Genomic DNA, 18,440 nt, shown 5'->3' on the forward strand with positions numbered 1-18,440 from the left:
AACACACATCACATCATAACCTTGTGCTCCAGAACATCTGATCACATGCACATTATCAACTTGTGCTGTTAATATCATGAACAGCAGCTACGCTAATTCCTCTCCACTGCTTCTCTTTCTCTCCCCATCCCGAGACACCCTGAGGTTTGGCCAGCTCCAGTCACATCCCACCTCGTGATGATTACGGACCTTTGGAGAAGTAGATGCCGAACTCGCAAACATCCTGAACCATCTACAGACGTTCCAGTGCCATTTGGATCCCGCTACATGTGTGGAGTTTTGACATTGGACCTCCTGGAGTGTTTAAAGGCTCTGGCATGGAAAAGCTGATGCTGGATCTGTGATGATCACAAATGTTGAGCTTATAAATATACTAACCATATAGACTTTATAAGGCTGCAGATAGAACATCACTTATAATCTTATACTCCAGTAATCATGTTAGTTCTCACTCTCCAGTGTTCTGTATTGTTGAAAGATTTATGATCAAACTCTTGATGTCACCCAAATGAGGATGGGTTCCCCTTTTGAGTCTGGTTCCTCTCAAGGTTTCTTCCTCATAACATCTAAGGGAGATTTTCCTTGCCACAGTTGCCACGGCTGCTCATCAGGGATAAATACACACCATTCATCATCACTGTTGATTTGTGTAAAGCTGCTTTGAGACAATATCTGTTGTGAAAAGCGCTATACAAATAAACTTGACTTGATTTGACAAACCACTGTCGATTCCTCAAAAAATTACGGTAGTGAGATGGTGAAGTGGCATCGATAACTAATATTTTCAAAAGCCAGCGTTTGATCATGGAGATCGAGATAACTTTTGAATGTTGAATGGTAAATTTGCGCCCCCTTGTGCTCGAGATAGGGTTCAACGACATAAAAAAGTCGACATAACCGATAAAAAACGAGAATTTGGCGGTTCCACTTCAAAAACGTCGACTTAATAGGGTTGTCGAGGTAACCGAGGGCGAGATGACCGGGTTCCACTGTAGATTAATTTCTTTTCCGTTTCTCGAGCACGTTTTCTCTCAGAACCGCTGCTGCTACGTGAATACGACGTATCACAACACTACCAAACCGAGGCGTGTCCTGAGAGTCACATGGAAACACAGATTAACATGGCAGAGGTAGAGCTGCACCTTCCTAGAGATTTATTTGTTAAAGGACGATGCGTTAGAAGTCAAAATGCACAAATTGATGATTTGCTGTCTGTCTAACCCAAAGAAATATTGAACCAAGAAATCTATTTGGTCGCCTCGCATCGGTAGCTGCTTCATATGCATCTTTAATTGCACCGGCCCACATTTATAGGGATACAAACGTTCTGTTCGATTTTACCAATACAACAAATGGGTAACAAACCTTTACACATCAATCTTCTCACTTGAGCACCATGTCGCTCATTTTACTCGTCATTATCCGTAGTACAGCATCATTCATTAAGGTTATAACATCATTTATAAAGTCAAATATAAGAAAATGCACAAAACAGATTTTTCAGATGGAGATTTTAATGATTTAATCTTAAATACATCATCTTAGTTACAGACTGGTGATCTGTCAGGAAGAGAAAAAAAAAAACATTCAATAATTTAAATTAAATAATACAATTATATAAATGTTTTCTTTCTTTATTTATTTTAAGCTATATAACTTTAATTCCTTAAATCCTCAATAAAATGAAATGCCATTGGTCATTTCTTTTTTTTTTCTTTTTTATAACATTTAGGTTACGTTTCTAGCACATAATAGTCATTACCATATACATGGGGGGGTGTTATTGATCCTGAGATCCAGGAGATCTGGATCTGGAGATCCAGATTTTTGTCAGTTTAAATGCACAAAAAAAGTAAAAAAAAAATAAAAATGTGTATTTTACAAAAATTCTGTGAATAAAAAGTGGGCGTGTCTTACAACAAAAAAAAAATCAAGAAAGTACAATTACAAAAAAAATTTGGAAAATATTATATAGAATATATACATTTTATTTATACATTCACTGGCCACTTTAATAAGAACGCCTTCACATTCCTGCTTTTATCAGCTAATCATGTAACAGTAACTCAGATCATCACTCTTTACAACCACGTTGAGCAAAAAAACATCTCAATGAGTGTTGATGATCCTTTCAATCTTCATCTGTCCAGGTTTTCCCATTAAATAGTCAGTGTTTTTGCATATTCGAGTATTTAAGACAAGAAAGACAAACTTGCACACTAATGAGTTTTTCCCTCAACACAAGTCTCATCATTTGTCTTTCATCATTTTGTCTCAAACTGTCTCACTTTAAAAACAAGGGGTTTTTTTGGATTCCAGATTTGAATTGTACATATTCATTACTTACATTGATCTCATTCATACAACTGAGCAGCTATGGATTTGTTTAGGGGCCCTTGGTGTGGCTAAACTGGTAGCTAAACTCATGACCTTCAAAGTCCAACATTGTGAATCCAGATTGGGTTTTTTTTAGCTTTGGAATCAGCCATTTGGACTGAAACACATTCCTGCAGACTATCAGGACTTCAGGTCTTGCTGCTCCAAATAACACGTTTGAGGATAAAAAAAGCGTTTTGTCGCCACCTAATGGACGAAGATATGAACTGCAAAAGAACACATAAATCTCCCAATCGATGAAGCAGGAGCTCACAATGAGGCTTTCATGTGCGTGGACAATTTTTTTTTCTCCCCAATCCTGAACTTTTTCTGTTCTCACTGTTTCCCGTTTTGCACTTGTGCCGCTTTGACGCTGTTGTTTATGCTTGCCGTGGATTCTGACTCCTTATCGCGCAGCCCATCGTTCTCTCCAACCTCGCTTTGCTGGTTACGATAATTACGAGACGCAGAGTCACGTCCTGTGGCCTCGAATAGACGTGCCATGAAGGCCAGACCGGCCCGGCGCATGTATGCCTTCCCGAAAAACATGTACAGGATGGGGTTGATGCAGCTGCTGACGAAGGCCACTGCGGCGACGAAGGGTCTCATCTTCATCCTGATTTTAAGTCTGAGAAAAATATATACACAGTATATCACAAGTGTGTACACCCCTCACATTTTAGCAACCATTTTATGTTTTAAATGTTCTCAAGAGCAGATACGATAGAAATAAAACAATTTGCAGCAGTACAGATTTATTATCGTCTGAAAAGAACTCGTACAGCCATTATTGTCGAAATAACTGGCAACAAAAGTGAGTATGCACTCCGTGAACGTGTTAAAACTGTGTCCAAAGTTCAGGTCTGGAGGCATATTTGGGCAATCAATCACCTTCAGCAAGGCAGTTATCTTCACGGTGTGTTTGGTGACGTTATGTTGAAAAAATGCCATTCAGCCCAGTTTCTGAAGTACCAGCAGCACTCATGCAGCCCCAGACCATGATGCTACCACCACCATGCTTGACTGTAGGCAAGACACAATTTTCTTGGTTCTCCTCACCAGGGAGTCACCACACATGCTGGACACCATCTGAGCCAAACAAGTTTATCTCCATCTCATCAGACCACAGGAGATGGTTCCAGTAATTCATGCTCTTGGACAAGTCGTCTTCAGCAAACTGTTTACGGGCTGCTTTTTTGTTCGCCAGTTTTAGAAGTTTCTTCCTTCTGGGACGACGGCCTGCAAACCGACTTGAAGTATCTAAAACAATGTAGCAGCATTGGTGAGTCTGGTTTTTGAAGCAGCTTCTGCACCTGACGTCCAGCACAAGGACTCAAAAACATGAACATGATAAAGAAGACATGCGGTTTTGCATGGTTTAACAACGTACAGCTGTTATCACTTGGGGCGTACTCACTTTTGTTGCCAGCTAATTAGACAGTAATGGCTGTACGCTTTTTTTTTTTTTTTCTGTTTTAGAGGACAGTAAATCTGTACACCGATGCACATTGACTCCTCTAAAATATATCTGAGTTTCATTTCTATAGTTTTGTCCCTTGAGAAGAAAAAAAAAAGGTTGCTGAAATGTAAAGGGGTGCACTCACTTTTGTGAGATACTTTGTAAATATCAATATACACACACAAAGATGGATAGAAAAGATGGATGGATAGATTAGATTGGAGGGTGTGGATAAACGGATAGATGCATAAGATGGATAGTTGCACACTTTCTACATGAGTGATGTAGAAATCGTTTAAATCGTGTTTGGGAGTTTAGAAAGCAAACATGGCTGTGCTTTCTAGGTGGGAGGGGCATGCTGTCTCGCTGTCCTGTCAATCACAGAAACACTAGCCAATCGCGTGAGTCTGTGAGCTTGTGTACGTGGAAGAAGACAGTTAGTAGATATGCTTGAGTGTTAATTTGTGTTTAGTAATGAGGACGTGGATAAGAATTGATAGGTATAGTTGGCTGGTTTGGGGGTTTGGGGGCACTGGTCAGGGTGGGCTACATTCCCAAATAAAATAATTGAACACAAAAGGCAAAAAAACGTTTACATTTTATGGGCATGTGAGTGCAGCTTACATTTCATTTTTCTGAGTCGTAATCAAGCCTTCAGAAACCTGTACATAAAGAGGTGGAGAACGGGATTTATTCATTTAGGTATTATATACGAGAAAAACAACAACAGAAACAAACACACACATGCACATGTGGACGCAAACGCACACCTGCAGCATGTTGACCATGTGGTACGGCAGCCAGAAGAGTGCGAAGGTGAAGATGATGATCAGAATGAGTTTCTCGCTGCGAAGGCGTCTCTGGAAGCGTGTACGGCGGATCCTGAGGAGAACCCGACTATAACTGACCAGGATCAAGCTGTACGGCAGCAAGAACCCCAAGATGGTCTCCGTGGAGTACTGCATCACCGCCTTCAACACACACACACACAATGTATTGTACACTTTGAAGGTACATGAAGTTCAGCTTGGTGGTGGTGGGATTTGAACTCATGACCTTCTGAGCCCAAGTTCAATGCTTTAACCCCTGAGCTTCCACCTCCACCTCATGAATTATAAACTAATAGAATAATAGAATAAGATTAGCAGAACTAGCAGTTCCAAGTTTGTCATCTTTCTATAGTAACAAATTACACCTGGACTGGTAACTTAAAAGACTGGTAACTCAAACACTCCACTGCATTCCATTCAAATTCACTATATAGACCAAAGTACTGGGACACCTGAGGTTTCCAGCCATATGTGGATCCTCCCTTAACTGTTACCACAAACATGGAGGCACACAATTGTACAGGATGTCTCTGAACGCTGTAGTTTTTAATAATTTTTTTCCTCTTCACTTGAACTCAAACCTGTTCCAGCTCCATGAAAATCTGCTTTACATCAGTTGGTGTGGAACTCACCTACATACACCTACATGTAACTACACCTACACACAAACCAATCCTATGCTTGAGAAAAAAAAATAAAGGAATAAGGCATAAATATTCCTTCACTGAGGTTTTCGGTTTCTTCCTGAGGTTTCTTGGTCGCGTGACATAAAATCTAACAAAGTTCTGCAACCTGACATGTAACTATAAGCGGATGAAATAAAAAAACAAAACAAAAAATGTGTTTGATGAATTTTTGAAATGATGTATTTTTGTCAGCTCACATATTTGATCTCGTTGTGGAAACAGTCACACACAGTAATGTTGTTTTTATAGTCAGGCTCTATTTTTCTAAACACCAGAACAGGAATAGCCAACACAAGAGCCAGTAGCCAGATGACCACAAGAGCCCGGAGTAGAGTCTTGTGCGTGCTGAAGGTTGCGAGATGCTGCGGACACACCACGGCCACCATCCTGTGCAGGCTCATCAGCGTGATCAGGAAGATGGAGGCGTACATGTTGGCACAGCAGAAGTAATACAGGACCTTGCACATGATCTCTCCGAATTCCCAGGACCGCTGGAAGAGGTAGATGACGAAGAACGGCGTGAGCAACATGAGCATTCCATCTGCGCAGGCTAGGTTGAGGATGAGCGTGGTGGTCACAGAGCGACGTTTCGTCTGTGTCAAGATGCTCCAGACGACGAAGCCGTTGCCGGGAATGCCGAGGAGGAAGGAGATCAATAGGATCAGAGCTCCTGTTCTGGTTGCCACAAGGCTGCTCAGGATACTGGGTTTCGTGCCGTTCGGCGAGGTGACGGCCATTGCTTCGTAGACTAGTGAAGAGAAATTTTGTTCTGGTGTGATGAAGGCCATGATGGTGGTGTCTAGAAAAAAAAAAACAGGACAAAATGTTAATTTTTTGAGCTTTGACAGAATAATCCCTGCTTGAACACATTTAGGATTAATTGAAACATCCCCAGGCCTCTTCACCAGAATCTTCATCAGTTTTACTTTCAGCCCATGTGGCTGAATGAATCTTATAAAAATCTTCCTCGAAATTGTGGAGGTTATTATAACAGAGAATGGGGACTCAATGTGGATTTAGATGGTCGAAATCACATACTCCAGTGCCCACAAACTTTTAATCCACATCCTTGATGTATGACTTGGCCCCCAACTATTTCTCAAAAGAAATGCTTTTCCTTTGTCATTCCTTTGAGCACCACTGCTTGATCTTCAGAGGCCTGCTATATATATCCAACCGTATTGAACACCTTTGGGATGGATTGGAACATCACTGCAGGCCTCCTCACATCACCTACATCAGTACCTGACTTTACTAACACCCTTGTTTCTGAATGGATCTCCACAAATCTGCACAAAATCTAGAGGAACATCTAAGAAGAGTGGAGGTTATTATAAGGGGGACGAATGGGGACTAAATGTGGAATGAGATACATATCAATCATATGGCCCAGTGCCCACAAGCCTTTGCCCATATTGTAAATCTCAAGACATGATTTGAGGCGCTTAAGTTAATTGATTTGATTAGCAAAATGTTTCAGTGTTAAATGTTAAACTAGCATTGGTATGCAATTTCTGATTCACCACAGACATTAAAATATAAAGGCTTTGTGGCAAGTTTAATCACCACCAGCCGATCAGAGACAGGCGCAGACATTAGCATGTCTGAGACATAGGCTAATGATTAGCGGTTAGCCGCCTGTCTCTCGAACCAAAAGAACATTAGTCCCATTAAATCAACATAAAAAAAAACACACTTTATTACCTAAAAGCAATCACCACAGACCACCAGTCTCCTGATGGACCAATTGAAAAACCTTTCTGGAATCACTCAGGACTTGTTTTGTGAAATCAAGTCATGTTATTGAAGAAAGTGCCATTATTGATCACTCAAAAGAAGAGTCAAAGTGTCTGGAAAAAAAATCCCAGACGTGTTGCTAATGTATGGAAATGTAACTGGGGTTAAAGAAAATGTACACACAAAGATGCGGATTAAAAAGACAAAATTGAATATGGTTTTTGTGGCAATAAATGATGCATTCCCAACGTCAAACTGTAAGAAAGCAGACTTTTGTTTAGAAGCAGTTTCATTTCCTGTTTTTTCCTGAAAATCTAACGCTACCTTTTACATTGATGGCTCTTACGTCTCTCAGTGACTTACATTTATTTCAGAGCAGTTGAGGTTGAACTCATGACCTTCTGATCACAAGTCCAGCGTCCTACCCACTACCACCTCCCACTATGTAGTCTATGTGAATGTAAAGGTTCTTTATAGGAGGTGGAAACAAAGACTAATAATGCTAACTGGTGCCATTCTGACCAAGTGTGTTAACACATCTCCGATGGACAGCAAGTTAGAACAAAGAGCAAACATGAAATCCTGGGTGAAACTGGCCAAATCTGCCACTGAGACATTTGAGAAAGACGTGCGTTCGACAGCAATGAGTCATTCAAAGTGTTTGGAGGGGCACTTGAGCTTTAAGAGTGGAAGAACATCACTGGAAGACGACAAGAGGGCAGGAAGACCTTCAACAAGCTCAACCCCCGGCTGCTTGTGCATGATGATTGTCGGAGAACAATCTACATGATCTCAATTTCGCAACCACTCTACTTGCCAGATTTGACTCCTGTGCAATTCGCCCTCTTTTCGAAGATGAAGACCCAGCTCACCGTTTTGACACTATTGTGGCTTTGAAAACAGACTTTTACAACACTTTCCAGAAGTGGCAGGAACGCTGAGAGCGCTTTTATTGCTGTGCAAAGGGACATACTTTCTTGTAAACAGAGCCAGTCTCAAAACCTTTCAATACCATCTTGGATACTTACTCGTACACATGTACATTACAGTGGAATGTTTTCTTTGCATACACCAACAATGTGAGGAAGCTGAGGTCAACCATGATCCGGTGTCCCTGGAGCACAGAGGTTTAAGGGCCTTGCTTAAGGGCCCTAAAATTGGTAGCTTGGTAATAGTGGGGCTTAAATCTCTAAGATTCTGATCAGTATCCCAGACCCTTAACCACTAAATCCTTTAAAGAACTGGAATTGACTTTGTTAGCAAACAGGCCAAATTAGCGAAACTTGCCTCAGCATGCGGTACTGCAGGGTTCATGCTTCCTTGCAAAGCAAAGCAAACACCTCATTTTATCTCAATTAACAGTGCAGCTCAAGCACACTCAGACACGTCTGGCTTACGTTATAGCCCTAGCTACATCATTTCCAGTTTGGTCTGAAGTTATGAAGATTTGTGGTGTCAGCAGGAATGCTCGGTACTACCTGTTCTTCTACGACAACCACAATGCCCTACATTACCTTCATCAGAACACTAGACAGACCACCAAATAGGTCAAAGCCACCAGTGTGCCAACCGTGCAACCAGGTCTTTCATGTCATAACACGAAAAATATCGTAAAAATAGGTCACGACCATGCTGGTGCACACCACACAGCGAGAGGGTAGCAGTTAGAGGAGGCATCAGCAGGAACACTGATAGCATCAGATCTACAGCCACAAAGAAAACAATAGAGAGAGTGATGTGAAAAGTCTACTGATTTGTTCAGGCAGTGCGAAGACACTTTTTACTTTTTTTTATTTATTTATTTATTTATTTTTAGGTTTCTGTGTTTCTGACACCCGATGGCCACCAAGACCGGGCTAGTTTTTAAGCACAAAGTTCTTCATGATTCTACAGCATAGAAACATTTTGATATACTTTTGGATTATGCTAAACCAGTTTTTATAATTAAGTTAGCGCTTCATTAACCTCATTCCTTAAGATCTTCAGTGGCCTGCTATGGAGCTCTTTGAGATGAACGTCTGCACCCCGGGCATGAAATAAGGCTTAGGTTAAACTTAATTTCATTACAAATGTAAACCCACCCAGATGTTGTTGTTCTTTTACCACAAACTTGGAGGCACACCGTTGTACATGTTGTCTCTGGAGTCAGTAGCATAAATTCTCTCTTCAAATGGACCCAAATTTGTTCCAGCATGATATGAAGTGCATAAAGCCATCTTCAAGAAGATATAGTGTACATGGGTTGGAGTGGAAGATCTCCTGCTATAGAGCTCCAATCCTATTAAAGACTTTTGGGATGTTTTGGAACATCAGCCCAGGCCTCCTCACCTCACCTACATTAAAACATGACTTTACTAACCCTTTAATGACCCTTCAAGCTTCAGTGTACTTATATACCCTAGACGCAGTGCAATTCAATTATATACCATTATATGCAACCGTTGCTGCTAAATAAACACTGCATTTTGTATACCCGTGTGATATCGGCCATGAGCAAATCCATCAGCACTCACTCGCCACTATCAGCCAAGATGGTGAGCGTTTCCAGAACAGCAGGCCATATGTGGGTGTTCAAAGCAGTCCTTTGTCAGAATTTCTAAAGTGCTTTTCACATTGGACATTGTATTAAAGCAGCTGTACACAATGTACGAATTACAGAACAAAAATTATAATAAGTAAACTAAGTGTACTGTGTTTCCCCCCAATGAGCAAGCCTGGGGCGACTGTAAAAAAAAACAAAAACAAAACTCCCTTAGATGGTATGAGGAAGAAACCTTGCGAAGAACCAGACTCCAAATGGAAAAAATCTTCCTCATTGGGGTGGCACCAAGAGTATAATTATAAATCATAAAAAAACAATACAAACACCAGAGCATGAGAAATATCATGAGCACCTGAGTGTGTGATTGAGTAATGTCTTTTCTACTGTCCAAAACAGTCAGTTGAAGTTGTGGAACCAGGAGCTTCTGCGCGAAAAATAATCTTGAATTATCACAAGTACATAGATATTCAGACACTTTGCAACAACACCTGAAATTGATCTTAGGTGCCTCCTAATTCTCTTGATCGTTGCTGAGATGTTTCCACACCATGACTAGGATCCACCTGTGGAAAGGTTTATTGATTGGAGTATAATGATTTGGAAAGGCACACACCTCTATATAGAAGGTCTCACAGCTGACAATACACATCAGGGCAAAAACCAAGCTATGAGGTGGAAGTACCTGCCTGCAGAGCTCAGAGACAGGACCTCAGAAAAACTCAGTGGTCTCCATAATTCTCAAATGGAAGAAGTGTGGCACAACCAGGACTCTTCGATGATCTGGTTGACCAAACACAGTTTAAATTAGGGGAGAAGCATCTTAGTAACAGAGGGACTGAGCTTTAAACATCCCGTGTGGACAAAGAATTCTGTCATTATGGGGTACTGAGTGTAGTACCAGGCTGCTGGAGGGGGTCTGAACACTTTCCAAATGCACTGTGTGTGTGTGTATACACACACACACACACACACACACACACACACACACACACACACACACACACACACATACCAGTATATATGTAAACCAGATGTGGCTGAAAACCACAGGCTTTGTGTAGCTGGATGTTTGAGATAAAAATCTGAAGGATCACTTGATGGAAAAAAAGATGAACTGGTTCAGCCGAAAAACAAAAACAAATCTTAGGGAGGATGAAAGAATCAGAGGCAACATTTGTGTAACATGTGGTTATAAAATGAGTCATTGCTAAATAGACATGTATGAGTGCGAAGACCTACGCACACACACACACACAGACACACACACACACACACACACACACACACACACACACACACACGAACACACACTCTCTAATCTATTGTATATGAGTTAATATGTGAGGAACTTCTCAGGTACAAATAGAGGATCTACCTGTGATATTATCAATTAGAACATATTTTATATGCTGCAAAAAAAAAAGATCTGACCAAGTGAAAATATCTTGAATATCATCTGGACAAAAGTTTCCACATTTAGTCACATTTTATTGTTATAATGACCATCCAATTTTCTGAGAAGATGTTCCACTAGATTTTGTGTAGATTCGTGTCAGGTACTGATGTAAGTGAGGTGAGGAGGCCCGTGGGTAAAGTCAACGTTCACATTCTTCCCAAATTGGGTTGGAGCTGTAGCAGGAGATCTTCCACATCTTCCAACCCATGTATCTTCATGGAACTGTGCATAAAAAGTATAAATTCTCTCTTAAATTTTTATTAAATGAAGTGAAAAAACCGACTGAACGCTGTAGCAGGAAAAGAGCTCCAAAGTCGCCGTTTTCTGCGACCTATTGCCTTTTCCCAGACGCACTTCACCCCGAGAGACTCACAATGATGCTTTTGAACTGAGTAGTTGAGAGTAAAAGGTCAAAGAAACAGCAAATTCCAGGCCTTATATCATCATCAATCGTCATATATATATATCGTCTAATGTTTGAGCTACCGCATCCCATAATAGCTACATTTAACCTTTTATAATGTTTGTTTTTGGTCATTGCAGTCTGGAGTCACTTAACTTTGCGGCTCTTCACAAAATAATTTGATCACATGACCAGCAAGTAGTCAATATTTACATTTTTGTTGTAGAAATAAAAGAAAAGCTGTTTTTCAGATTTTTCCCACATGATGAACTATGTATAGATAGATGATACTTGCGAAGTATACTCCCAGTGTTGCATATTTCAAATCAAATAAAAATTTTATGCTGCATTTATTTATAAAATGCAGCCTTTTTTTTACGCATTTTTTTTCATGAGCCATTGTGCAACATAGCAAATGGTTTCGTTTTGTTTTGTTTTTCATGTCATACAGCTGGTGTTCGTTTACTTGCAGTGATGCAAAATTATGAAATCTGTTTGTAGACCTGTCAGTCATGATAACTCATGCGACAGTTTATGTTTACGAGGAATGTGGCTGAGCGTAAATCTCAAATCTGGATCTGAATCTGGATCTGAATCTGGATCGCTTTATCAGTTTTCCCAATTGTTTTCCCTTTTAAATTTGTGGCTGGTGAATTTGTGACGTACCCGTTGTCTGAACTACCTGCGACTCCTGAAGCGACTGTAGCTACTGTAGAATTTCCAAAAAACTTGGAATTGAAAAATCAATTTCTCACAACCGGTGCAAAATTCGCTCTCAGAGCTGCTTGAACACCCCGAAATACACTCTCAGGCCATAAAATATTCAGACACCTGCCTTTTCCAGCCACATACATTTACAGCACTTGGTGGACGCTCTTATTGTAATGTATCTAACCAAGCAGTTGAGTGTTAAGGCCTTGCTCCAGGACCCAGCATTGGCAGCTTGATAGAGCTGTCCATGAAATTACAGAGTAAAAACAGGAGCTTTTAGGATGGATTGGACTGTAGTGAATGTCAACAGTCTGCTACACTGACTCAGGACTACAGTTTGCTTCTGATCACCATCACTCCCCCCCACAACATCGTATATCTGTAATAAATGGACATTCGGTGCAACCCAGATGAGGATGGGTTTCCCTCTTGAGTTTGGTTCCTCTCAAGGTTTCTTCTTCATGCCGTCTCGGGGAGTTTTTCCTTCACCACATTCGCCACTGGCTCACTCATCAGGGACAAACTTACACTTATAAAGAACATTTTTTATCACCACATTATCTGTGTAAAGCTGCTTTAAGACAATGTTCATTGTTAAAAGCGCAATACAAATAAAAATGAATTGAATTGAGCTGGGATTTGAACTCACAGCCTTATGAGCAACATCCTAACCACTAAGATACCTCTGTATGTTCACTGCGTGTCAAATGGTGACCTTTTAAAAAATGTTGTACAGTTCGATTATACACTATATGGATAAAAGTATTGGGTTGCCTGACAATTCTATAGTCTTTGGATGTGGTTGCATGAAAATGTTCCATTTACTTGAACTTAGAGACCCACAAACCAGCTCTATGAAGATCTGCTTTGCATGGAAGATCTCCTGCTATAGAGCTATAGAGCTGAGTGCACCCCAGGCCTCCTCACCTCACCTACATCAGTACCTGACTTTACTAACACGCTTGTGTCTGACAAAAAACTCCACAAGCAAACTTGAAAAAAAAAATTGGAGGAACCTTTTCAAGGGAGAGTGAAAGGAATTATAAAAGAGTATCTCATAACACGCTCATGACCAGTTGTCCGCAAACCTTTTTCAAAAGAAGCGTCTATCATGACAACGTTTAAGGTGAAGGAGAAGAAAGAACAAGCAGTACTGAGGGGGTGTTGAAAGGAGGTTTGTTCTAAAATGAATCATTATGAATATTTGTAATTGCAGCAGAAGTAATGAAGCAAAAATCTCAAGGCTCCAGGTGAGATTAAAATGAAACGCTTGTGCAAGAACCAGGTTTGGGCGGAAACGTCCAGACATGTCCCCTTGACTGTAAAAACGAATGACTCGAAGGCTTTATATGGGTCTACTTATTAACTCGATTTAACGTGTGGGTGTTTTAGATTTGGTCTCGTTACAGTCACCAGACGAGACCCCACAGACATCTGTGGAAAACATCTGCGCTTTCACCTCCATGATGATGGATTAGAGATCTACAGCGGCTCAGATGAAAATGTCGTAATTTTAAAAAATATGAAATGAAAGTCATTGCTTTAATATTAGATTAGATTAGATTAGATTAGATTCAACTTTATTGTCATTACACATGTACAAGTACAATGCAACGAAATGCAGTTTGGGTCTAACCAGAGTGCAATAACAGCAAGTGCAGGATATATAGATTTAACATGAATTTACAGTTAAATAAAATAAAGACTATAAACAGTAATTAAAAGATGAATATGTACTATAAATGTTGTATACAGATGAATATATGTTATATATGTAAAACACAATATACAGAGTAGTGTATATATATATATATATATGTACTATAATGTACTATAATATAATAGTCTACAAAAGGTGTGTCTAATAGGTGTCTGATTAGTGCCCAAATTGTATGTGTGTGTGTGTGTGTGTGTGTGTGTGTGTGTGTGTGTGTGTGTGTTTGAGCGTTAAGGAAACAGGTTTCCCGATGCAAGTTAGACGAAAAACGAGACCAGACTTGAGCACAGAGCTGACTGGGATTCTTTTTTGGTTGAGAAATCACACATCTGTTTGTTTTTTTCCCCTTTTCCTGGAGATCCAGGTATCATTTACTAACATACATGATGAGCAGTTCATACACGCATTTTCAGAACACAAACCCGGAGAACCATTATAGCTTTTATTGTATTGATACAGAATCATATCCATGGAAAAAATATAAATTTTTAATATCCCTATTGTATAACGCAATAATGCAACTGTTACGAGAGAACAGTTTTCGCTCCGGGGTACCTTCACTGGCCAGATGTTCATACATTCACGAGTAAGATGTGTGTCAACATCTAAAGCAAGGTTACACCCTTTCGTAGTGGATTATGAACAGAAATTTTCATCTTTTACACTCACACCCACACACACACACACACACACACACACACACACAGTTATTCAAGCATTCCTTGAGTGCAAGAGTAAATGGTCTTATCCTGAGCACTATCTACAATATATATATATATATATATATATATATATATATATATATATATATATATATATATGAAGAGAACGTAAATCTCAAGCTCTTACCTGTTGCTGAAGTTTTGCAGGATGGAAAAGACAGAAATCAGAAATGGGTGAAAAAACAAAAAGAAAAGAATCGTCAGTTTAGTCTTTTCTACTTTGTAATAGTCGTCTGTTTGTTCTTCTTAGTTTCCATAATCTCTAAATTCCACGCTGCTCTATCTCCTTCCCTATCTCGTTCTCCGTGAACTTCTACTGGTTTCTCTCAAGTTCCTCCTCTAGCTGTCAGCTTTCACACACATCGAAAATAGGTGGAGTTTCCTTCTTTCCTCCTCCTCCTGCTTCTCCTCCTCATCTCTGATCATCTCATCTCATATCAGATCTGCAGAGAACATGATTTCACTAGTATTAGTAGGAAAACACACACACACACACACACACACACACACACACACACACACACACACACACACACACACACACACACACACACACACACATAAATCTGACATGCAACAGTGATTCGATGTGTTTCCATTTACAGTCATTTCCCAATCCTGTATCATATCCATTACAGCAGCGTAATGACTAATTGAGACGTCTGTTCAGGCCCAGTGTGAGTCATGTTTACTCTTTTACAGAAAAAAAGAGTATGTTGTGTCTGGTGTGTCATTTTAACCATATATAGCTATACTTATAAAACCATCACAGGACTACATGAGACTACAGAGCTACATGAGATCTACACAGGACTACATGAGACTACATAGAGCTATATAACAACTACACATAACTACATGAGACTACATAGAGCTATATAAAACCATCACAGGACTACATGAGACTACAGAGCTACATGAGATCTACACAGGACTACATGAGACTACATAGAGCTATATAACAACTACACAGGTCTACATGAGACTACATAGAGCTATATAACAACTACACAGGACTACATGAGACTACATAGAGCTATATAAAACCATCACAGGACTACATGAGACTACAGAGCTACATGAGATCTACACAGGACTACATGAGACTACAGAGCTACATGAGATCTACACAGGACTACATGAGACTACATAGAGCTATAAAACCATCACAGGACTACATGAGACTACAGAGCTACATGAGATCTACACAGGACTACATGAGATCTACATAGAGCTATATAAAACCATCACAGGACTACATGAGACTACAGAGCTACATGAGATCTACACAGGACTACATGAGACTACATAGAGCTATATAACAACTACACAGGACTACATGAGACTACATAGAGCTATATAAAACCATCACAGGACTACATGAGACTACAGAGCTACATGAGATCTACACAGGACTACATGAGACTACATAGAGCTATATAACAACTACACAAGGCTACATGAGACTACATAGAGCTATATAAAACCATCACAGGACTACATGAGACTACAGAGCTACATGAGATCTACACAGGACTACATGAGACTACATAGAGCTATATAACAACTACACAGGACTACATGAGACTACATGGAGCTATATAAAACCATCACAGGACTACATGAGACTACAGAGCTACATGAGATCTACACAGGACTACATGAGACTACATAGAGCTATATAACAACTACACAGGACTACATGAGACTACATAGAGCTATATAAAACCATCACAGGACTACATGAGACTACAGAGCTACATGAGATCTACACAGGACAACATGAGACTACATAGAGCTATATAAAACCTACACAGGACTACATGAGACTACACAGAGCTATTTAAAACCTACACAGGACTACATAGAGTTTAATAAGACCTACAGTGCATGAGACATAGACAGGGCTTCATTAGATAATGTACACATAATGTAGTCATAAGTAGGTCTTATTTTGCTCTCTGTAGACTCATGTAGCTCTAATGAAGCTCTTATGTAGGTCTTATTTTGCTCTCTGTAGACTCATGTAGCTCTAATGAAGCTCTTATGTAGCTCTTATCTTGCTACAGAGAGCAAAATAAGACCTACATATGACTACATTATGTAGTCATATGTAGGTTTTATTTTGTCTCTGTAGACTCATGTAGCTCTAATGAAGCCCTGTCTATGTCTCATGCACTGTAGGTCTTATTTAACTCTATGTAGTACTGTGTAGGTTTTATATAGCTCTGTGTAGTCTCATGCAGTCCTGTGCAAGTTTTATATAGCTCTGTGTAGTCTCATGCAGTCCTGTGTAGGTCTTATGTAGTCTACATAAGACCTACACAGGACTGCATGAGACTACAGAGCTAAATAAGACCTACATAAGACCTACACAAAACTACATAAGATCTACACAAGGCTTTATTAAACTACATAGAGCTATATAAGATCTATATGAGACTACACAGAGCAAAATAAGACCTACACAGGACTGCATGAGACTACATACACAGGGCTTCATTAGACCTACATGAGTCTACAGAGAGCAAAATAAGACCTACATATCACTGCATAAGACCTACCCAGGACTGCATGAGACTACAGAGCTACATAGGACTACATGAGACCTACACAGAGCTACATAAGACCTACACAAATCTACTGTACATAAAACTTATACAGGATTACATGAGAATGCACAGAGCTGCAAAAAACCTACACAGGACTACAAGAGACTACAGAGCTACTGTAAATAAAACTTACACAGGACTACATGAGACTACACAAAGCTACGTAAGACCTTCACAGGACTACATCATATTAATGTGTCAAACACTGTAAGACAATACAATAACTTTAATAACAAAATCAGAACAATTTGCTCAAACAGAAACAGTTGAGCACTGAACAGTCGACACTTCTGCTGTTATATTGTCAGGTGTAACGGCTTTTGCAAAAAGCCTGGAGTGCTTGATGGCTCAAAGCAAGTAGGATTTGGATGCATGGAACAAGTCAACAAAAATTCAGCTTTATTTTGGCACAGTGTCAGAAAATATCAGTTTCCCATGGAGTGCTGAAGTTTACATAGCGATAATCTGCTAACGTGTTGTCTCTTGCACAGCTAATCTCACACTCCTGTTTGTTAATTGTCCATACATGTTATACTGTTTGCCCCTGTGTGTGTGTGTGTGTGTGTGTGTGTGTGTGTGTGTGTGTGTGTGTGTGTGTGTGTGTGCTTTGTTTTTGAGAAATAAATTGTTTAGTCTTGGACAATGGTGTGATTAATATGCCTGATATTGATTCATTTTAATTCCCGCAGTTGATTTTTTTTCACTGGCTCCATATATGTATATGCATTTCCCAGCCTGGAGGTTTTCTTGGCATGGTCCCCAAGACTGAAGAAAGTGAATGGCTCAATGACTAAGCAAATTCTTTGTCAGCCTGATGGGATTGGATTTAATGAATTCTCAAGAAAGGGCCAACCTGACTGACAAGCCAGCTTTTCCTATAAAGGAAGGAAGGTCAGAGCCTACAAGAGCTCCACCCTACCATCAACATGATGACCCCAGCTGTAGAGCTCACCGCTGATAGAGTGCTCATAAATGGGTCTCTTTTGAGGACTGAGGAAGGCTTCACATAATTGATACATGAGATTACTGTGGGTGGATCCTCTTGGGAACCTTGTAATTGGATGTGGATTGCAATTAATATGAAAAGTCTGGTTTACAATTGCCATGAAGAGTTCGCTTTGAAGTTTCCATCAGTAAACAGCTGAATTCAAAATTAATTTTCTTCATTATAACATCTACTGAGTTTAGT

The 18,440-nt window shown here is 39.9% G+C and overlaps 1 protein-coding gene across 1 annotated transcript; it reads right to left on the reverse strand.

Annotated features, from left to right (window-relative positions):
• Positions 1–1,972: 1,972 nt before the first annotated feature.
• Positions 1,973–14,984, reverse strand: ltb4r2a (leukotriene B4 receptor 2a). Its single transcript, XM_046842463.1, has 5 exons — positions 14,767–14,984; positions 5,549–6,150; positions 4,606–4,806; positions 4,460–4,497; positions 1,973–3,004 (listed from the first exon to the last, which is right to left on the reverse strand). Exons 2-5 carry the CDS (start codon positions 6,137–6,139, stop codon positions 2,713–2,715), a joined length of 1,122 nt encoding a protein of 373 aa, XP_046698419.1. The 5' UTR covers positions 6,140–6,150; positions 14,767–14,984; the 3' UTR covers positions 1,973–2,712.
• Positions 14,985–18,440: the final 3,456 nt, after the last annotated feature.

This window comes from Silurus meridionalis, chromosome 28 (assembly GCF_014805685.1).
Source record: "Silurus meridionalis isolate SWU-2019-XX chromosome 28, ASM1480568v1, whole genome shotgun sequence".
NCBI lineage: Eukaryota > Metazoa > Chordata > Actinopteri > Siluriformes > Siluridae > Silurus > Silurus meridionalis.